This window comes from Cupressus sempervirens, chromosome 9, assembly GCF_028749045.1.
Source record: "Cupressus sempervirens isolate cs-2001-9-10 chromosome 9, ASM2874904v1, whole genome shotgun sequence".
Classification (NCBI taxonomy): Eukaryota; Viridiplantae; Streptophyta; class Pinopsida; order Cupressales; family Cupressaceae; genus Cupressus; species Cupressus sempervirens.
The window spans coordinates 364,274,165-364,296,033 of record NC_143126.1 but is presented as its reverse complement, the minus strand read 5'-3'; the positions used below and the strand labels follow the sequence as shown (position 1 = coordinate 364,296,033).

At 37.6% G+C, this 21,869-nt stretch overlaps 3 protein-coding genes across 7 annotated transcripts in view; 2 read left to right on the top strand and 1 right to left on the bottom strand.

Annotated features, from left to right (window-relative positions):
• The window catches only part of OWL1 (DNAJ heat shock N-terminal domain-containing protein), a 267,015-nt gene that overhangs the window by 186,001 nt on the left and 59,145 nt on the right, over nucleotides 1-21,869 (bottom strand). The window lies entirely within an intron of this gene.
• Nucleotides 13,305-14,131, top strand: LOC149538804 (uncharacterized). The gene is made up of 2 exons (XM_089798944.1): nucleotides 13,305-13,658; nucleotides 13,777-14,131. Exons 1-2 carry the CDS (start codon nucleotides 13,341-13,343, stop codon nucleotides 14,047-14,049), a joined length of 591 nt encoding a protein of 196 aa, XP_089655070.1. The 5' UTR covers nucleotides 13,305-13,340; the 3' UTR covers nucleotides 14,050-14,131.
• Nucleotides 14,131-15,013, top strand: LOC149538803 (uncharacterized). The gene is made up of 2 exons (XM_089800227.1): nucleotides 14,131-14,302; nucleotides 14,409-15,013. Exons 1-2 carry the CDS (start codon nucleotides 14,131-14,133, stop codon nucleotides 15,011-15,013), a joined length of 777 nt encoding a protein of 258 aa, XP_089656353.1.

Genomic DNA, 21,869 nt, shown 5'->3' with positions numbered 1-21,869 from the left:
AAGTCAAATTGTGATATTGCTATCAGGATTTAACTGTGTGATTTTTGAGTCAAATTCATTGACCCATGTTTCATGAGTAGTGATTCAATATGAATCCATCTCTCATGAGAATAAATGGAACACTTAGCACTCATTGGATCTAGGTGATGCTCACAAGGGTGAAGCACCGGGACTTCCCGGGAGACCACCCATTCCAGTGCTACTCCAGCTTGAGCACGCTTAACTACGGAGTTTCCTCCATGGTTAAACCCAAAGCTTGCAACCCCATTTCCAAAACCTTCACCAAGTGTTGTGCCTTATGAACCATTCATTAGAAAGACCCTTAAGCTCATCAATTGATAAGTAGGAGATAATTTCCACAACAAGTCAAATTGTGATATTGCTATCAGGATTTAAGTGTGTGATTTTTGAGTCACCTCATTGACCCATGTTTCATGAGTAGTGATTCAACATGAATCCATCTCTCATGAGAATAAATGGAACACTTAGCACTTATTGGATCTAGGTGATGCTCATAGGGGTGAAGCACCGGGACTTCTCGGGAGGTCACCCATCCCAGTACTACTCCACCTAAGCATGCTTAACTATGGAATTTCCTCCTTAACTACGGAATTTCCTCCATGCTTAAACCCAAAGCTTGCAACCCCATTTGCAAAACCTTCACCAAGTGTTGTGCCTTATGAACCATTCATTAGAAAGCCCCTTAAGCTCATCAATTGATAAGTAGGAGATAATTTCCACAACAAGTCAAATTGTGATATTGCTACCAGGATTTAAGTGTGTGATTTTTGAGTCAAACTCATCGACCCATGTTTCATGAGTAGTGATTCAACATGAATCCATCTCTCATGAGAATAAATGGAACACTTAGCACTCATTGGATCTAGGTGATGCTTCTTGAAGGAACATTCTATTTTTAGTAAGGTATCTAATTGACTCTGATCATCATTCCAAATCCTTAGAATCACATTGGCGTGATCATACTTTGGTTCCAGTGCCACTTTTGTGCTTTCCAAAACCTGGGTAAGCTATTGAGATGTTAGTTAATATCTCACTAATCTAATATTAAGAAATAATAGCACAAGCGGAAAACTCATTGTAATAGCTCATTGGAAGTTGATTGAACTTTATAATTTTGAATGCCTAGATAAGAGAACCTTGGCATATGAATTATATATTCTTGCTATATTAGGAGCTGTACAAGCTCATTTTCGAGATAGCTTGGAGGATGACATTGTATGTTGCTACAATAAAGCTGAGTCTTTCCAAGTCTTCTCAAGAATGAAGACTCTCTTGGAGTAACTAGTTTTGAGGACAAAACTTCCCTAAGTTGCCTTGGTAATGTTCCAATTTTACACATAGAATCTAAAGATTATGATGAGTTTAGAACTTTAGATGGTTGAACTCGTGATGTTATTTGTTTCAAGCGACTTAAAGGTTTTGTTTTTTTTTTCTTTCATAGAATTACTTTAAGATGGTCGTAAATCTTTGCTAGTTGAATGTATTTAATAGTAAAATATGAGTTATTTGACAATGCAAATTTTGAATCTTTGTTTGAGAGAGTTTAGCAAATTTTGAATGTTTGTTTGAGGGAGTTTATTACAATTTTGAGAAGGTTGTGTCTTTTTTAGGAGGCCTTACTATACCAAGAGAGTGACATTTTAACTCCCTAGTGCTTCATATTAAAATTTTGTTAAACTCTATTGAAGGTAATTTAATGTTGTTAAATAATTCAAAACCCCAACAAATAGGTAGATGCAAATACAAGCCATGCTTACTGTCCAGCCTTTCCAGCAATCAACAAACTTAGTTTTTGGACCTCAAATGACATTCAATGAGGTCACCAAGTGTGTGTTTACATCAGCACAGTTTGATAGAATTTAAGAACTATATTACTGCATATGCCCAGAATCAGCTCTACACCTTGTACAAGTATAGGTACACCTAGGGGCATGCCAAGCCCTAGGAATTCACTGTAACGTCCCCAACCAGATGTTTTCACCAAATATATTTTAGAAATATCAACAAAACATCTCATGCAAAAGATTTCAGATAAATTGGCAAGCACCAGAGAATTCCCAAATGAAATATTCTCAGAAATGTTATTGCATTTTTAGTATTCAGCAATACAATAATAATCCAACCTTAAATACAAAAGTGACAGCCAGATTAGATAACTAGAAATGAACCTGAAACACAAATGTAAACTCCGTCACTAATCCACCACTAAAGATGAACTAGTCTTTATCCAATCCACTAAGAAGCCTAGACGTTTCTGTCCTCAAGTTTCAAAAAAACAAAGCTAGAAGCTTAATAAATTTCTCCAAGAGAAATCAGAAATCAAATTATAAACCAAGCATCACCCAAATGAGTACACTCCTCTTCTTTGAAGCACAACCTGGTGAATCTTCACATTCCTCTTCCTGTCTTTCATCTTCTTCCTCTCTTGCCACCTTTTAATCCCCTTTTATATATTAAAAATGACATTTAACATTTTATAAAGCTGACTTTTAAGTTTTCTAATGTCCCTGAAGGGGGGCATTACAGTCCTCCCTCCTTGAGATTGCTTGTCCTCAAGCAATCGTGAATTTGTGGCCCAATATCAAGATCTGATATCAATCTGCAAGTTGCTCTATAACTCATTCTAGAATCTCTGAAATCAAGACATGCCAACCTATGAAGCCAAATGTTAGGATGCAACCCATCCATCAATACATCCCTGAATCCTCAGTCAACGTGAGAAATACTACTTCAACTATCTGTTGTGTCACTCTTAAAATAACAGCGCTAAGCCTCGAGCAGAGAAACAAATCCTCATAATCCACAAGAAGCAAAGCACTCATCCTATCAACACCTGGATCCCAAATCAATTGGTCCATCCAATCCTAGGAATAGAATAGGTGTTTATCATTCTACCATCTTCCTATAATAGCCATCTGAATAAGCAATCCACCCAACAGATGCCAAAAACACCTCCAATGTGCATGAAAATCAACCCATTAAGCCACCAAGTATCACTGCTATAAGATATGCGAGCATTAAGAATGATGTTGAAGGTGTAACTATTCCCATGTATAGGGAAGAAATCTATCTCGTGCGCAATATCTAACACATAATCAAGTCTCCACAAATGCTCATGCAGCTCAATAACTCCTATAGGCCAGGCCAAATCTGAAAATGCAATGGTAGACCAAGCTGGGCAGCCACTAATAACTGTAGCATGGATGAAGATAAATTCACCAATTAATAAATAAATAGCTGCCATATCATAAGAACTCGATGAAAAATCTGAACAGGTGTTGTAGTTGCCTTCATTATGTATCAGAGACAACTCTAGACTTTTAAGATTCACTACAAGAGTCAATCGAACCAACCTCTTCACCATGGAAACGATCATCATCACATGAGATTTCCGAGCTAGTACCACTTAATTTGTCCTCATCCTCATGTGGAAAGATTGTTACCTCATGATATTGTGAAGGCATATAACTGTTGTTGTAAAAATTAGAACTCTTGTGGTTTCCTCTTGCCATATCTTCACTCATTTCAAACACCTTTTCACTGAAAATTAAATGGCTGCTACTTCTACTAAGGTTATCAACACTTGACCCCTAATCATATTTGTTTCCATGTATTAAAACTATAATTTCATGTGAGTGTGAAGATAAACCTTTGCTGTCCCAAATCAGAAGTCCTCTTGTAAACTTTCTTTGGACTCATCACAAATCACCATATCTTGGCTTGCCACATGTCTTTCCAAATGTTCAAAGGTAGCGATGCATCACTTAAATCTCCTTCATAAGATGTCACGAGGCTGCAACATGTTTCTTTGTTGAAATTTTTAATCCATTCATCAACATTTTGGATGTCTCTAGTATGTAGTTTGTTAATAATATTGTCTGCCATTTCTTCCTTCAAGACTGCATCAACACCCTCTACCATTTTTGTTTGATCTCCATCTCCCTTGTGTAGACTTGTATACCTTTGTTTGTAGATGACACAAGCTGATTTTCTGATTGCTATAGAGAGAAATAAGCCATGATAAGCTGGTAACAATGATCATCAACCTCATTTTCCTTGTCTTCACCAAATTTGATGGCAAGATCCCTATAATAGCTACAAGTAGTCTGATTTCATTCTTTTGAATGCTTCATTGATGGTGTGCAATTGAGAACTAGTAACAACACATGCAATTCATGTTTACATCTCATCCATTTTGGCCTTCCACATAAGGTCTTCAATGAATTTGCAAGAATCATCTGCCCTTGTTAACACTTGTAGAAGCTTCTCTTTCATAACCAATAACATTACTGTCACCCTTGCATGCTTCTATAGTTGGTGATTTGCAATCTTCATGCATGGATTTCTCAACAAATTTGTGCAAGTCACCAACAAATAGTTTTAAGTACTCCTCACCTGTAGCAATTGATTCTTCCTCCACATTAATCACCTCAGCTGATTGGGGAAAAAATTTCCTTTCTGCCTTCATTATGACTTGCCAAAGATAAATGAGGATATCAAACAAGCAAGATCAATAAATGACGCCGGCCAAGAGGTGGAGTTAAATGATTTCAAATATTTTGAAATTTATTAGCCATAAGAGGATGTCGACCTCTCTCAAATGGATGTGCCCTTTCATCCAATACCTTTATAAAGGCAATCACAGGTCCATTCCGAAACACACTTGAGAATGGGCCCTTGTTACTAACTTGACGTGAAAGTACGACTTTAGACAAGACACGGCTGATTGGTTGATCAAGAATCAAGGGTAATAAGGTAGGGGGATTGCTTGTGTGATAATTATACTATAGGGGTTAGCAAATAAGTTACTAAAAAAATGGATTCAAGCCATGCTGAAAAAATTGGTAACATGTCATTATTACTAATTAGAGCTGGTTTTAATCTAAATTTCATGAATTTTGAACAAAGAAAATCCAATCTCTCTTTGGATTAGATCCTAAAATCAAATAATATCATCTTTAGAGGAAAGAATAAGCCCCTTTGTAATGTCCCCTTTTTCTGGGACATTATAATTCTGTGTGACCAGCTCACTTCGCCTACTTTTCAGGGGTGAAAAGGTTCTTTACGAGGTTCAGTTCGAGATTTGGCCTAGACATTTCCAGTTCCAGACCCATCGGAGCAATTACTATTTTTAGTAAGTAATCAGAGTTCAGTATTTTCAGTACCTCAATGTTGGGTTGGAAGCGTCTCGCCGAGAGCTTTCCACGAGCTATTGCACATGCTTATTTGAGTTCGTTTGGTCAGTTATTTTAATGCCTAATGATTATATGGTTTATTGGCTAAGTGACTTTAAAAGTTCATTTAACTTGTCACTTTATTTTAAAAGTACTATGTTCATTTAAGTGACTAAAGGACAAAAAAGTTGCTTTATCCCACATTGCTTAAAGATGCGCGCATCACTTTGGGAAAAGTGATAAAGGTACAATAGACTCTACATGGGAGGATATATAAAGATTATAATATTCAAAGCAAATATTAATCTGGGAACTGGAAACAGTTGCTGGTTATTTCTTCTAGGATGCAAACCCTTGAAGAAGCTTTTGGAGGTTGGACATAAACTTAGCCTTCTTACAGGTTCAATTTATATTCCCAATCTGACTGTCTTTTCTGTTTATAAGATTGGATTATTGGGATTGTAGCATGTTATTGTATTGCTGTTGTATAATACAGTAACGTTACTGGACAGTTATTTGTAGTAATCTGCTGGTTATGTATAAACTTTTGAATATTGGAGAAATAAATTAATCTTTTTTGAATTTCTTGTATGCAAATGTGCGGGTTATAAATCGATTAAAGTTTTGGACTTTATAGTGAATATTGGTTTTTTGTTCAGATTTAATTCTGCACTTTTTATCATGGGTTTTTGGGAAAATATCCGGAAAGGGATATTACAGTGGTATCAAAGCCAAGAACCTTGCCATCCTGTGGAAAAATATACAAGAGAAATTTATGAAAACACATACTCTGAGTTCTGGTTGCTTAAATGTGACTGGTTGAGCCTTGGGGACAAAAACCCTCAAGTCTGAGATTTTCAAAGAAGGTTGGACGTCACCCTAATCTTCTTTCCTAGCAAGCATTTACAGGTTGGGCAAGAAATCAGCAAGACAGAAAGATTACAATGGACAGTTTATGAAGGTAATGAAGATCTGAGTTAGTTTTTTATTTCCAAAAATCTGTGATACAGAATTTTGAGCTGGTTGGTTTTCTTTTTATCTCTGAATGCATTGAGTCGAATCTCTGTGGTTTAACATTGACAAAGTTAATGCATTGGAGTAAGTTTCAGTAGCATTTGCCTTTCTTGGCATTAGTGGGGGTACTGTCACGATTTTCATTATAGTCGCATTAGAGAGACTGGAAACAGGGTAACGTTTGGTTTTTTTTCTGTGCCCTAGTCGGACCAATTATTAATACTATCCAGGCCTACGCTGAGGTTGGGAACTGTTATTTGAAATCACGTGTGTGATTGTAAAAATGCGAGTGCATCCAATATCTTGTGGATGGCATATATACTGCTACCAGTCAGGGTGTTAGCATTCTGTATGAAGAAAGGCTCAGCCATTTGAATACTTCGCATGACAGGGTGCACGTTAGTACAAGGAACTGTGGGTTGAGTGCATAACATCTCTCGCCATGACCTAGCAGGCATTAGCTGAAAACGTGGTCGGATTTGCAGGGATGAGAGATTGTAACCATCCACACTGAGGTTTATTGCCTAATGCAAGCTACAGGTGTCCTTACAAACAATACCAGGTGCGGGAGTTTCATGGTGTTAAAATGCTGCGGGTGCCAGTTTATGCATTGCGACTCGAACTACATATCCCATATGGCATCAACAAAGGGCTCGGGGAGCAAGACGACGTCCGGCATATAGCAGGTGTGTTGACAGTGGACAGTAATCTTTTCCATGCAGGGTTAACGTTTTTCCAGTTGGATTGCTAGGGTAAACAGCAACACACGTCAGTGGAAGGTCGTGAGTGGTAAAAATCCTTTCTGGTGCTGCGGGTTGAACAGAAGACACGTTTGGACAATGCAAAGGCAAGTCTGGGTGAGCACGGGACAGGGTTATACAATGCGGGTTGCTAAGTGAATAGCTATAGCAGAGATTGTGTTGGGCGTTTTTAGTGTTGGCCGACTTCACCAGTTCTGGGCAACATCAACACGGGTCAAAGATTTATTAACTTCTTATTGTGTTGATTTAAAGCTTACATGCTTTCATTATATACCAATAACACAAGCCTGACTGTAGTTACCTATGTGAAGAAATGAACTTGGCATTACAAGATCTCAGTTTGTTAACTTGTGTTTAAACTTCTTAAACTGTTTCTGGGTACTGTCTTCGATTCTGAGGAAACTTTGGGCAATAGTATTGTAGTTTGAACTGGCATTCATTGATAGTAATATATGGTATTCGAGGTTCTTTGATAACAGTTGACAAATATATATTCTAAATCTATAGATTGGGCTGGTGTAATCTCCTTAATGCTGAAAATAGTGATATGTTCAGATTGTTCATGAGTTGTTTGACGAAATTCCGGCATTCTTCCATTTGGTTAAATTCTGGAACTCATCACAAGGATACCCTTGTAATATCATTTAATCCTGCAGTGAACTATTTGACTAAATTACTTCACTCCTAAATCAGTAGTTTGCATTAAGAAATTCAGTAGGGTTATAACACATTATTTACAGGATGTTTAACAACGTTTTGAATTAATACCTTCAGCAATTCAGAGAGAAATTAAGTTCAGAATGAGCATGAACAGTCAGGTTCAGCAGGTGTTAAGTTGCAGGCGACTTTGGAACCAGGATGAGTGCACTGGGAGTAATTTATAAGTGAACTAGTTCTACCATTAAGATGCACTCCAACATTATGACTGTAATATTACATCCTTATTCACTCTTCAAACATTGAATGTTCATAAAATATTGTTCTCAGAACTTTGGAATACAAATGGTTGAATTAGCATATCCATCATCCTTATTGCAATATCATTGTATCGAATTCCATTCTGAAAATTGGTTGAAGAACTCAGCTTGAATTCTTTTGATGGATTTTGAAATATTAATGATTAAATCAGCGAAGATTATTAACAGTGGTATTGATTCATATTTTGTTGGGAAGAAACAGTGACACAAGTTGTTTTCAGAACACTGATTTGTTGCAGAGACTTGAGATTGTCCGGAAAGTGTTTCCTAAAATGCTCTAGTTTCAAAATTGAATCCTGGTCCAGTTTAATAAATTTATTAGCAGTGACATCAGATCATATCCAGGTTGTTTGTGGATTATTTGACAAAATTCCTCTCATACTTTACATTCAGCATTCTGATTACAGAATTTAAGCTCAGTTTATTTCAATGAACTGGACACTGACTCAGTTAGTTAATCATGTCTACTTCAAGTACCCAGAAACAATGGGACAAGAATATGGAGAAGCTTAAACAAAGTTTGAAAAGATTGGATGAAAGTCAGAAAAGGGTGAATGATTTGATTTCAGACCCTGCAAAACTAGACAAAGTGGCACGATGTTTCCATGATTAAGAGGACTACATCACAAAACGAAGAGAAAGAGGAACAAGCGGCCTCTATAGTATCTAGAAGCATCTATAATGAATTCCCAGCAATTAGTGACCATCATACCTTATGGAGAGCAAAAATCAGACCTTAGAGAACAAATCAAAAAATTCATTTGATGACAATGAATCCCAATATCATGTTGTAGATGGATACGCAGTCACCTTGGAAGTGGAAGTGCGTGAAGATACTGTTATATCAGCAGCTTCTACCTCGCCAGTTGAACCATCCTATGAGGCGCATAACAACAAGACCCTAGATATTGGGGTGTGCCTAGATGATAGCATACACGATGCCACTTATCATATGGTGAGTGACATTGATTCAGCCTCATATCACAGTGCGGATGACAAATCGGAAGATTTGTGTGGGAAGGTTTCGTCACAAGGGGATCATCATTTAGCAAGTCAATTGAGGGTTGATGACAAGATAGTTGCCACAACTATTAAGCATTTTGATGTTGCTCGTCAAATGTTGGCCACCTATGGTTGGAGTACTCCTTTGACAAATGAGCATGGTGATAGTGTTTTTTCCCTTGCAGAGATATATGCACTCTGAGAAGCAATTGGAATGATGAAACAAAATTATCATTGAAGTTGTGAAGTCAATTTTCTTCTTGAGTGGGATCGCATTTGTTATGTTGCATTGCAGGGAAACGAGAAGGTTGATAAGCTCACTCATGAGCTTGAGGTGACTACGGACTCTTTGCAGAGTGCCCAGTTAGCCCTTCAAGAGTCACAATTACAGATTGAGAAGCTTACAAAGGAGTTGAGTTTGGCACAGTCTCCACCAACTGCAGATATAGTACAATTACATACAGAGGCAGTTGATAAGAATTTTATATCCATGGGTTGTAGTAGGGATGTGGTTACATCTATCACAGATATTTCAGCTCAGACGAGAACCTTGGTGGAGAACAGTAGAGAACCACTAGTTGTATCAAGTTCTCCTAGGGTTAGTGTTGTGACAGTTGATACAGGACAATTTACTGGTGGCTCTTATGTCACAATGGTGGATTCTCCTAAGAGTTGTGTGGTAGTACACGACACTACTCCGTCATCCACACAGCGCATTCCCAGAGTGTCATCCGGTTGGGAGTATAGCTCTCATGTTGATTTGTTTCCATCTCCTAGAAGCAAATCTGTCACTTCATTCCATGTAGCTGATTTTGGATGCCGACTTGTTGATTTTCAGAGTCAGAGGGATCAGCTATTTGATTCAAGTGTTTTTAGTGATGAGCCATTGACAGAGGTTGGAGCCTTTTACCGCGAATACACAGTGAGGAGTGCTCATCATTTTTCTTTTGCCCCAGGCACAGACGACTTAATAATGCATCGGTGTGGGTTGGTTCCAAAATTATATCATCCTTTGTGGGATGGGTATTCACCATCGTCGGAAGGTGGGATTAGCGGATGCAAGCATCCAACTCAACTGTTTGTGGGGGATTACTTGCAGGGAAAGTTGTCGGTTATACATCATGTTGACATGTATCCAACATGATTTGCTACTTCTATGTCACAAAGTTCTCTTATGGCTACATGATTACAAGACGACTATGGTGTCAGTTGGCATGATGGTTTGGTTAGTTATCACATCCATGGGAGTTTAGCGGGAGCTGCAAAGAGATGTTGTGTTATAGACGCTACCAGTTATTTTTACCTCAATATGGCGAATGGATGTGGGGTTCGATTGTTTTGGGATCCAGGTGGCGATAGGTTTGACACGATGTATTGGTTGATCAGGGATCTTGTTGGAGAGTTGGGTTGCTATCATCTTGGGGTGGATATTGGTATATTGTTGATGCTCCCATCTTCACTTGACAGTAGAGATTCACAAGGTCACTCATGGAGAAAAGCTTTCATCCTGACTGAGGGCAATAGCACATGGCAGTTGGTGTCCATTTATGGTGAGACTTGGAATCCTGGCATTCAATTATTTGGCACATTGATTCCTATTGTACTATTTCACCATTCTGAGTTTGGGAAGATGCATGCTGGGGTACATCGGCTGAGGAGTAAAACCGCATTCTCGAGGCGAGTATGGGATCCCGACATTTGGTTTCTACAGGTTTGAGCGGATTGCTTGAGGGCAAGCAATCTTTGAGAGGGGAGGCTTTATAATGTCCCCTTTTTCTGGGACGTTATAATTCTGTGTGACCAGCTCACTTTGCCTAGTTTTCAAGGGCGAAAAGGTTCTTTATGAGGTTCAGTTCGAAATTTGGCCTAGACATTTCCAGTTCCAGACCCATCAGAGCAATTTTGGGATGTTGTCCAGATGCTTACTATTTTAGTAAGTAATCAAAGCTCAGTATTTTCGGTACCTCGGTGTTGGGTTGGAAGCGTCTCACCGAGAGCTTTCCAACAAGCTATTGCACGTGCTTATTTATGTTCGTTTGGTCAGTTATTTTAATGCCTAACAATTATATGGTTTACTGGCTAAGTGACTTTAAAAGTTCATTTAACTTGTCACTTTATTTAAAAAGTATTGTGTTCATTTAAGTGACTAAAGGACAAAAAAGCTATGTTACCGGATTCGCACCCTGGAGCTCGGGTCCGGGTCCGGATTCATTCGAGTCCGGATTCGAGCCTAGGTCCGCGACGGGTCCGATCAGGGTCCGCATTTTGGCCTACGGGTCCTCCCAAGCATAGATGTGAGTATCGCCGATTAATCGGCGATACAAGATAAAATCGCGATTTTTTGGGGCCAGTGATTTAGTCGCCCCAAAAATCGCGATTTTTTTTTGCAGATTTTTTCCAAAAAATCGCAGAGTAATCGCCTAAAATTTGCGATTTGTTGCAAAAAAATCGCCCGCGCCCGGCAGTCACATAAAGTGACAAAAAAACACATTTTTTTCATTATGTTTTTACATTGCTTAGGGCGTTTTGGAGAGAGGATAGAGAAGGAGTTCTTGGCAAGAAACAGGCGGAATCAAGTGCATTTGGAGGCCTTTTGATTCGATTTCTTCGTTACTAGGTAAGTGATTTGAATCTTTGTTTTTTGTTTTTGCAAGAGATTGTATTTTTTTTTCTTGCATGTAAATGGATAAAAATACATTCCTAATTAGTTAGGAATGCATTTGATGAATGTAAGCAAGACTAAATGCATTCATTTGCATTTTTTTCCATTCTAGATCGAATTTATGCTAAAAATTTGCCCTTTTTAAAAAAATTTGAAACCCTAGCAGCTAGTTTGTTTGAATGTTATTTGGATTTCAATTTATTGGTGCTGTTATTGGAATGTTGCTTGAATTCTTTGTTTAACTGTTAACTTTGATCTTGTTATAATTTATTTATAGTTTTTTTTTTAAATTTGTATGTGTAGGCAGCCCGCAGCAATTTTAAATGGCAGACAAATGGCCATTGACTCCATGCCCCTCAGGCTACATTGGCACCAGGCCAAAGAATGCGAGAGATCAAGCATGGAAATATGCCTATGAAGCACCTGATGAACCAACCAAAGTGATTTGCATTCGATGTGAAAAAGTAATATCCGGGGGCATTTACCGGTTCAAATATCACATCGCAGGGATCTCAAAACATGATACGAATCCTTGTGAGAGTACAACAAAAGAAATAAAAAGGTTTGCAAATGCCTTGCTCGCAGCTGGAGAGCAAAAAAAATTGCAAAGAGAGCGAAATAAATTGCATGTCAGGGCAGCCATAGTAGAGACCCATGGCAGTTTCGTTGATGTTCAAGAGGAGGAGGCAGCCATTGAGAGCATGGTTGGCTCTTATCGTGGGCCGCATGTCCGCAAATAGGGTGGTTTTTCTTTCACGAGTTCCACTCCCACTCCCACTCCTACACCTCCTAGCACTTCCGCACCATCAGGGTCAATAGGTGCTTCTGGGATAGCGAGCTATTTTGTGCCGAGGCACACACCTGGTGCACAACCTTCATTAGAGGCCACTAGATGGAATAAGGAGGTCCATGACCAGTTGGACAATGCACTAGCAAATTTCTGGGTTTTCAACAACCTTCCTATTAATGTTGTTGACAGTCCCTATTGGGAGGCTTTGGCCACAGGGTTGACAGTTGCAGGAAAGGGGTACAAGTCCCCTTCTTGTTTTGTGTTGGGTGGCAAGTAAGCGAATAATTTTATTACACTCGATTTCTTTTTAATTTTTAACTTTTTACTTAGTTCTAAATTTTAATTAATTTATCTAGAAATTAGAATGTTGATTACTAAAGTCTAAATCAATTTTAAATTACTAAGAATCTAAGACATAACTAAATTTTGTTTTTGTAGGCTTATTGGAAATGCTGTTGAGAGGGCCAAAGCATTTGTTGAGGAACAGAAACAAGAATGGACAAAATTTGGTTGCACCATTCTTTCTGACGGGTGGACGGATGGGAAGCGCAGGACTATAATTAATTTTTTGGCCTACTGTAATGATAATGTGGTGTTCTTGAAATCAATCGATGCCTCCAACAAGGTAAAAAATGCTCAGACATTGGCATTGATGTTGGAGAACATGGTCTTAGAGATTGGCATTGAAAATGTGGTGCAAATCATCACAGACAATGCTGCTACATATGTATCAGCAGGTAAACCGTAATTTTATGTTGCATGTGCATTGTGAATTTCACAACAAGAATTTTTAATAGTTTGATTATTGATATATTTGAAAAGTTGGAAACTAATTAGTATTTGCTTTTACAATTGGCAAAAAAACTCCTACAGCAGAGGCACCCCACTCTCTCTTAGACCCCGTGTGCAGCACATGTCCTTGACCTTCTTTTGGAGGACATGGGCAAACTTGAGTGGGTCACTCCAATTGTGGAGGATGCAAGGCGGGTGACAAAATACATATACAATCACCCATGGGTCCTTAGCCTGATGAGAGAGCACACTGATGGCAAAGAAATTGTCAGGCCTGCTGTCACAAGGTTTGCAACGATTTTTTTGACATTGCAAAGCATTCTCGATAATTTGGCTTCTTTGAAGCAAATGTTTGTTTCCAAAAAATGGCTTGCTTCCACATTTTCAAAGAAGAGTGAAGGAGAGAATGTTGTGCGGATTGTGTTTGATAAATATTTTGAAGATAAGGCTGATGAAATAGTAAAGGTAACTACAAAACTTTAAGTTTTAGTTTACACTTTACAACTTTATAACATACTAAGTTTGTAACTCAAGTAAATAATAATTTTGTAACTTGTCAACTAATTTCAAATTTATATTGCAGGTGTCTGAGCCTTTAGTCAGAGTTCTGCGTTTGGTTGATGGAGACCAAACGCCAATGGGTGAACTATATGAGGCCATGGACAAGGCCAAAGAATCTGTCAAAAATTACTACAAGGGGGAAAGCATCAAATATGAACCCATTTGGCAGATCATTGATAGAAGGTGTAATAATCAGCTCCACCAACCCATTCATGCAGCAGGATATTTCCTCAACCCACGTTTTAGGTATACCGTAAGCTCATTCTTACTCAAATTTAAGTTAACGAAGACTTGAGTTCATTTTGCTTTCGTAGGGTGTTGGGTGTGTACTAAAATTGCAAGACTTATTTGTTTTTGGTTTTTGGTTTTAGGGCTGATGGTACCTGATGGAGAGGTCATCAGAGGCCTAAGTGAGTGCGTCGAAAAGATGGTAACCAGCGAGGAAACAAGAGATAAAATCATCGCTGATCAAGAGATCTTCACTTCAGCAGGGGGCAAGGTGTTCTCCACTTCTCTCTGCAAGAGAGCAAGGCTTACACAAACCCCAGGTAATACATTTGCAAACTTCTGAATCTCAAATGCTAAATTAATATTTATGTTACACTTTTTGTTGTCTATTAGTATTTTCTAACTTGTACAATTTTTGTGATGCAGTGGCTTGGTGGACCACTTGGGGTGCAAGCACTCCAAATCTTGCAAAATTTGCTCTCAGAATCCTATCACAGCCTTGTAGTGCATCACATTGTGAGCGCAACTGGAGTTTGTTTGAGGCCATCCACACAAAAAAGAGAAACAGGTTGTCCCAAAAGAGGATGAATGACATGGTCTATGTGCAATATAATCTTAAATTGCGCATGAAAAAGGCGCAACAAGATCCTCCTGGGCCAATCGATTTGGATGAGATAGATCCTTATTATGATTGGACGGCACAAGAGCAAGCTCCCTTATTTACACAGGAGGTCATCTCCAATTTGGAGAGGGAGGCTGCGGAGGAGGAAGGGGGTGGAACTGGATATGACATCGATTTGGATGACATCGAGGAGGGCGATGATGAGGATGATGACATTGAGCTTATTGCAGAGGACCTTGACATCTTGCGCGCAGCGAATGTGGAGCTACCGACATCTAGTTCTATAGCTACACCATCTCCTACATTGGCACAGACACAAACACGGGCACAAACCCTGTGGGGTTCTAGTTCTAGAGCTTTACCCTCTCCCGCACTCGCTAGTAAAGTGACTGGGAAGAGGAAGATGTAGTCCTGTATTTGACATTTGTACTTATTTGTAGTCATGCTGATGTGCTTATTTGAACTCTTTACATTTGACACTTTATTTATGAGAATACTTCTCATGTGTTGTGAACTTGTTAGTTGTTAGTAATTTACAACTTATCACTACTTACTTGTTAGTAATTTACCGATTAATAACTCTTTTTGCATTGATATATATCTAAACATGATTGTTTCTTATGTATTGTTAGTAATTAAGTCATTAGATGCAAAAAAACATTGAATTCTGTAAAAAAATCGCATTTTTTTATTAAAATTTAGTGGGTTTTTAGTTCCCGATTTTTTCCCGATTTTTCCCGATTAAACTTTTTCAAGCCTAGGCGATTAATCTCCTCAGGCGATTTTTACATCAATGCTCCCAAGCACGGACCCGGGAGGACCCGCAGGCCAAAATGCAGACCCTGCCCGGACCCGTCGCGGACCCGAGTGAATCCGGGCGGACCCGCAATAGGTGGGGCCAAAAAGTGGCCCAAAAAAGCATTAAAATTATGTTTTTTTCATTATTTTTTTTGCCAAACCCTAAAGTAAGGCCTATTAGATGCATTTCATTCATCTAATCTCTCATTTGCTTTGTCATTTGCTCTCTCATTTTGGTGTGGCCATTTTGCAAGTTTGAAGAGAAGGTTGTAGAGATTGTTTGTGGAGTCTCAAATCCTTCAAATAATCAGTGGAGTGTTCCAGGTATGCATTTGATTCTTCCTTTTGCTTCTTTCATAGTTTGTTTTTAGTTTTTTAAATTTTTTATATTTATTGTTCTAAATTTTTATCAAGTTTTATATAAGTTTTGAAATATTTTTTTTAATTTGTTTTTATAGATTGCAAGAATCTAAGAATGAGTAGTTAGGGTTCAGTGGGTGGGGTGGGATCCCAAAGATTTAAAATTGATAAAGGCTCTCCTTTGTGGAAGTATACAACAAGAATTGAGCAATGTGCTGGTGGGGGAGGGTATATATGGAAATGCAATTTTTGCCAAAACCAATATAGAAGCTCCTATTTCCGGGTTAAACATCATTTGATAGGTCCACCAGGTCAAGGGATTTCCATGTGTGAGGGGCCCCCAGAGGGAGGTAAAAAAGGGTTGCCGGCTCCTCAAATAGCAGGCATGTTAAAAGAACAAGAAGAGGCTGATAGGTTAGTGTCAACGGCAAAAAAAGATAAGTCAAAGCAAATACCACCAACACCACCCTCTCAAACAATTAGTAAACCACATCCCTTCCTACCTACCCCATCTATGAATGAAGATGAAATAGAAACACCCGCATCCTGCAAGAGAGGCCCATTAGATACGGCATTTGAAAATGACAAGAGAGAAATTTCTTACATAAAGGTTGGGTGTTGCCTCATTACAAATGGTGTTTCATTCAATCTAGTGAGATCCCCTTATTGGAGAGAGATGGTGAAAGCAATAAATGATGCACCTCATGGTTACCAATCCCCTAGATATGAAAAGTTGAGAACCACCATATTGCATAAGGAGAGAAAGAATGTAGAAAACCTCCTCAAACCAATAAGAGATTCTCGGATCCAAACGGGGGTGAGCATTGTCTCTGATGGATGAAAAGATTGCAAAAACCATCCATTAATAAATGTGATTGTTGTTTGCCCCAAGGGGGCAATGTTTTTGAAGGCGGTTGCTTGTGAAGGGCAAGTAAAGGATGCAAATTTTATTGCCCAACTTTTCATTGAATCCATAGAGTTCGTGGGAGTTGACAATGTTGTCCAAGTAATAATGGACAATGCTAAAGTTTGTAAGGCTGCAGGTGCTTTGGTAGAAGCACAATATGAGCATATCTTTTGGACACCATGCACTATCCACACCTTGAACTTGGTGATGAAAACAATGGGCAGCCAAATTGAATGGATGAAAAATGTGTATGAGGAGGGTGAGCAGATCCAAATGTTTGTGACAAACCACCATATGTCACAAGCAATTTTCAGAACTTTCTCCCGCTTGGAATTATTGAAGGTAAATTTTAAACTTTATTTAGCTTCATTTATCATATTAATTTTTGTGTCATACTTCATAAAATTTAATACATATTCTTAAATTTTTGTGTTATCAACTTATCATATTAACTTACAATTTGAATTAACATGGTAATAGGTTGCTGAAACAAGGTTTGCTTCACACACAATCGTCCTTAGACGACTTATGAGGGTGAAAGAGGCATTGGGTCAAATGGTTATTAGCAACAAATGGGGTGGATGGAAGCAAGCTGATACAGAAAAGGCCAAAACTGTAAAGGATTTGATCTTGAGTGATAATTTTTGGAATAGGGTGGAATATGCATTAGAACTCACCGAGCCCATCATGTCTATGCTTCGGTATGCCAACACGGATGAGCCTTGTTTGGGGAACATATATGATGCCATGGACTCTATGCTAGAAAGATTAAAATCAGTAAGTTTAAATTTTTATACAATACTTTATCCTTGTTTATTGAGAGATATTGATTTTTGATTTTAATTAAGTTATTAACACTACATCAAGATAACTTACATGTACATCATTTGACATCCCAGGTCATTCAGAGGAGAGAGCAAGATCCTGATACCTTGTACACTAGGTGGAGAAAATTGTTCTACATCGTTGGAACAAGATGACTACACCTTTACACCTCTTGGCATATGCACTTTCTCCTAGATATTATAGCAGTGAGATACTTGCTATTCCTAGTAGAATGCACCATATAGAGATCCTGAAGTTGCTGCTGGGTATAAGAGAGCACTTAACAAGCTCTTTAGTGATCCTGATGTGGCATCAAATGTTAGGAGAGAGTTTGGTTATTTTGTCTCAAGCAAAAATGCAGAGCCTGATGCAATCAATGACCAAAGTAGATTGGATGCCATTGGATGGTGGTACTTACATGGGGAAAGTTACATGTACCTCCAACCTCTTGCCATTAAGATCTTGTCACAAGTATGTATTTAAGTTTTTTTTCCTTTTCTTATGGCCACTTAGCTTGTCGAATTAGCACTCTTAAATTCCTATTGTATTCTAAAATTACTTAACTAATTTTTTAAAATTTGTTGGTTGTCTCTCTAGGTTGCAAGCTCTTCTGCTGCTGAGCGGAATTGGAGTACATACTCCTTTATCCACTCAGTGAAGCGTAACCGGTTGGGTTCGAAGAAAGCAGAGGACTTGGTATTTATTCACAACAACTAGCGCCTCTTATCATGCAAGAATCTAGGATATAAGAAGGGACCAGAGAAGTTGTGGGATGTACTACCTGAGACTTCTAACTTGGATATGACTGTCCAAGATATATCTAGAATTGCCTTGCTAGATGTTGAGGAGGACGAGGAGGAGGATGTGGCTGCATCTAGGGCTAGTGGAACCGGTTTGGGTTCCAATGATGTGGAAAATGTCAATGATATAGATGAGGATGAAGCCATTGATCCCTCATATTTTGATGACCCATTTGACCCTTGAAGGGCATTTGCATCTTTGATAAACTATGTTTAAACATTTGTCATTGACTCATTGAGTCAATTATGATTTATCACTATGTTTCACAATTTCAAACTTTATTAAGTCGTAATTTATTATCTATCAATCTGATGAAGTAGTCTATGTTTTGAAATTACATTTTGCATTTTAGTAATTCAATGTATGATTTTATTTACAACATTAGCATAAATTAATGAGTGAGTATTTAATGTTTATATTTAATGTTTTCCACTTCATCTTCTTGAGGTTGATACACATGGGAAATTGACATCAAGGAAATGAAAAGGCGATAATAACTTGAAAGATTAACCGTAGAAATCAAATGAATTGAGGTTAGAAGATGATGAGTTTTAATTTATAGATGAAGGCATTATTCTTCATATTAAAGAGAATAAACCCTATGCCAACCCACTTTTAGAAATAAATGAAGAAGCTACTCTAAAATCACACAAAGGCAAAGATGAAAACAAATTATGGGATCCCAGTGAATCTTTAGTCAAGGAAGCAATAAGAACCAATTGGAAAAATATGAGAAGAGCTAACCATGCCAGTCCTCAAAATTCATCCATCAATCTTAAGGAGACTACAATTCAGAATTGCAATTCTTCTTGTCACATCTTGAGGAAAGATATAAAGATTACAAGGTTCCCTCTCTACCAATCAAAATTGAAACCATGAGTTTTGAACACTTCCAAGTATGGGATCTAGGAATCATCATGATACTATAAGAATGCTTTTGGGCAAGCATTTTCCAAGAGGTGGAGATTGTAATGTCCCCGAATGGAAAACTTGAGAAGATATATGATTTAATAACAAATTAATCAACGATTGAAATTTGTTTCTAAACCAAATACATTGCCTTTCACAAAAATATATTGATGGCAATTCAATAATGTTACCAAAATGAAAAACAGCAAGATGGTCCAAATCTGAAAGCCTTGTGTAAAGACGACATCCATGTTGTTGTTAAGGGAGTCAAATGACCAAAGCACAAGTGTGTAAATGGAATCAATTTAAGATACGTATGATTTCTTCTACATACATTTAAAGAATTGTGACTATAGGCATTTGAAGAACATCACTACGAAAACTATTGTATAAAGACCATGACAAATGTGATTCACAGATATTGAAGCCATGAAGGTATTAACAATACAAGAATAGCAATTTGAGGATTGAGGTAATCATCGATGGTCAAAAGATTCTAATCCACGTCATATGATGAGATAGCTACATGGTTATAGGAGTTTCAAGAGCATCAACTAATTAAGTATTAGTCCACATTTCCACTAACAATAGTTGTGATTGCAAGCCGCTAGTTGTCATGTCAACATTGTAGATCCCAAACGATAGATATTGTAAGACGATAGACTTAGGCATTCATATCACAAAACATATACATTCTAAAGATGGCTTTGACATCCATATAGGGAGGCACGCAGGTATGGCATGCATATATTCAATTGAGCCAATAATTATCATTTGTTACGATCTAAGTTGCCGATTTGGAAGCGGATGTATGGTGCGGGATTTTTTTTGGGGGAGGATGCAGATTGTGTGATATATATATATATATATACATGTATGTGTGTGTGTGTGTGTATGTATTTATGTATGAAAATAAATGACAGAAATATACAAAATTAAAACATTTGATAGCTTGTAACTTCACCAATACATATAAAAATACTCAATAAGATTATAAAATATAAACTGGTTTAATGATATGAATATCATATGCATCTATGTTCATGATTTTATCGAATCATAACAACTACAAAATCAAAATATAGTTCATCATTCAATGTGTGTCATTCTGAATCCGTATCATATGGATTCTTTCTAAACTCATCATCATTTCCTGGTTCCATCTTCTCCAACTGCTGCAAGTTCAAGATCATTTGAACCTAAAACAGTTCCACTTGAAGTAGATACCCCATGTGTCAAGATGTTATCAGTATCATTATCTGTGATTGTGGGATGTGAACCCATTTCCTTCCAATATGGTGATCTCACCAAATTGAAAGGAAGACCGTTGGCATAGAGACATTGTGCAATGGCTTTATTAGAAAGCTCTCTTGCCTCTCTTAACACAACAACTTTTTTCAGCTGATTGGCCCACTAAACTTTGACTACTGGTAGTGACCATCTATAAGAAATTAAATAAATTTAAATTTAAGAAAATTATCAACATCAAGCATATAAGTGCAAATAAATGATAGAAAACTACTTAGATAGATTGCTAAACTTATTTCTTTATTTAGTTATTTCAAGAATAAAATTTTAAAAACTTGAAACTAAATAAATTTAAATCAATATAAAAACTACAAATATCAAGCATACAAGTAAAAAACCATTCAAATAGATACTTAAAACTTGTTTCTTTATTTCTTTCAAAAGAAAATGAAAAATGAAAAAAACTTGAAAAATTTCTTCACAAACTTGAAAAATTGATCCGAATCTCTAAAAAAAATTCATTAAAACACTCAAGAATGCAATCAAATGCTTACCTCTAAGGTTATAACTCCTTTGTGGAAGCCAACTCTCACCCTACGATCGATCCTCTTGGAAAATAATCAAGTTGTCTTCAAAATGCCAAAATGGAAGCCAAATGAGAAGAGAAAACCCAGTTGCAAACAAAATGATGATTGAATGTTTGAAAAGCCTCTATTAGGGCTGTTTTAGGGTTTGGAATTTTTTAAAAAGTGCAAAAATGCACATGTTTTAAAGTTCTTTCAAGTAAAATGATGTTTCGTTTTTGTTTTTTTTGGGCGTCAGCACATGGAGGCAACTAGAAGCCCCTAGATGTCGGATGCGTCTAGAAGCCTTTTTTAGGCTTCTATCCACATCCGGATGCCTAGGGGTGGCATCCAGGCGGCACCCACCCAGCTTCCATTCATACTAGCGCCTCCATCTGCATCCACTTCCGATTCTAGGCCAAACCAGCAAGTATCAGTATCGGAGGTTACGTTCAACAAATGACTAAGATGTTAACTTATCATCATCGATAAGGCACATCAAACAAAATGAGAAGATGTGTATTTCCAATAAGAGGTGCACTCTATTCAATTCTAATATAAATGGGGAGCTCGAACTCACTTCAAAGCATAATAGAGAATTGATTTAATAAAATAGACTCCCTTGTGGATTCCACTCACTAAGCATTTAGGTTGCTATCACACCCTTCATATAAAGCGCAAGCATGATTATCGCAGATCAAAGATGGCACAATCACCAAATATATAATATATTTGACAATCACTTTGTTTTGCATCTCTTGCTCTTCATCTTGATGATGGATCATGTAGTGTGATTCGAAATGTTGATGGTAAAAATCTTAACACAATCAAATCCAGAAATATATCACTTCAAT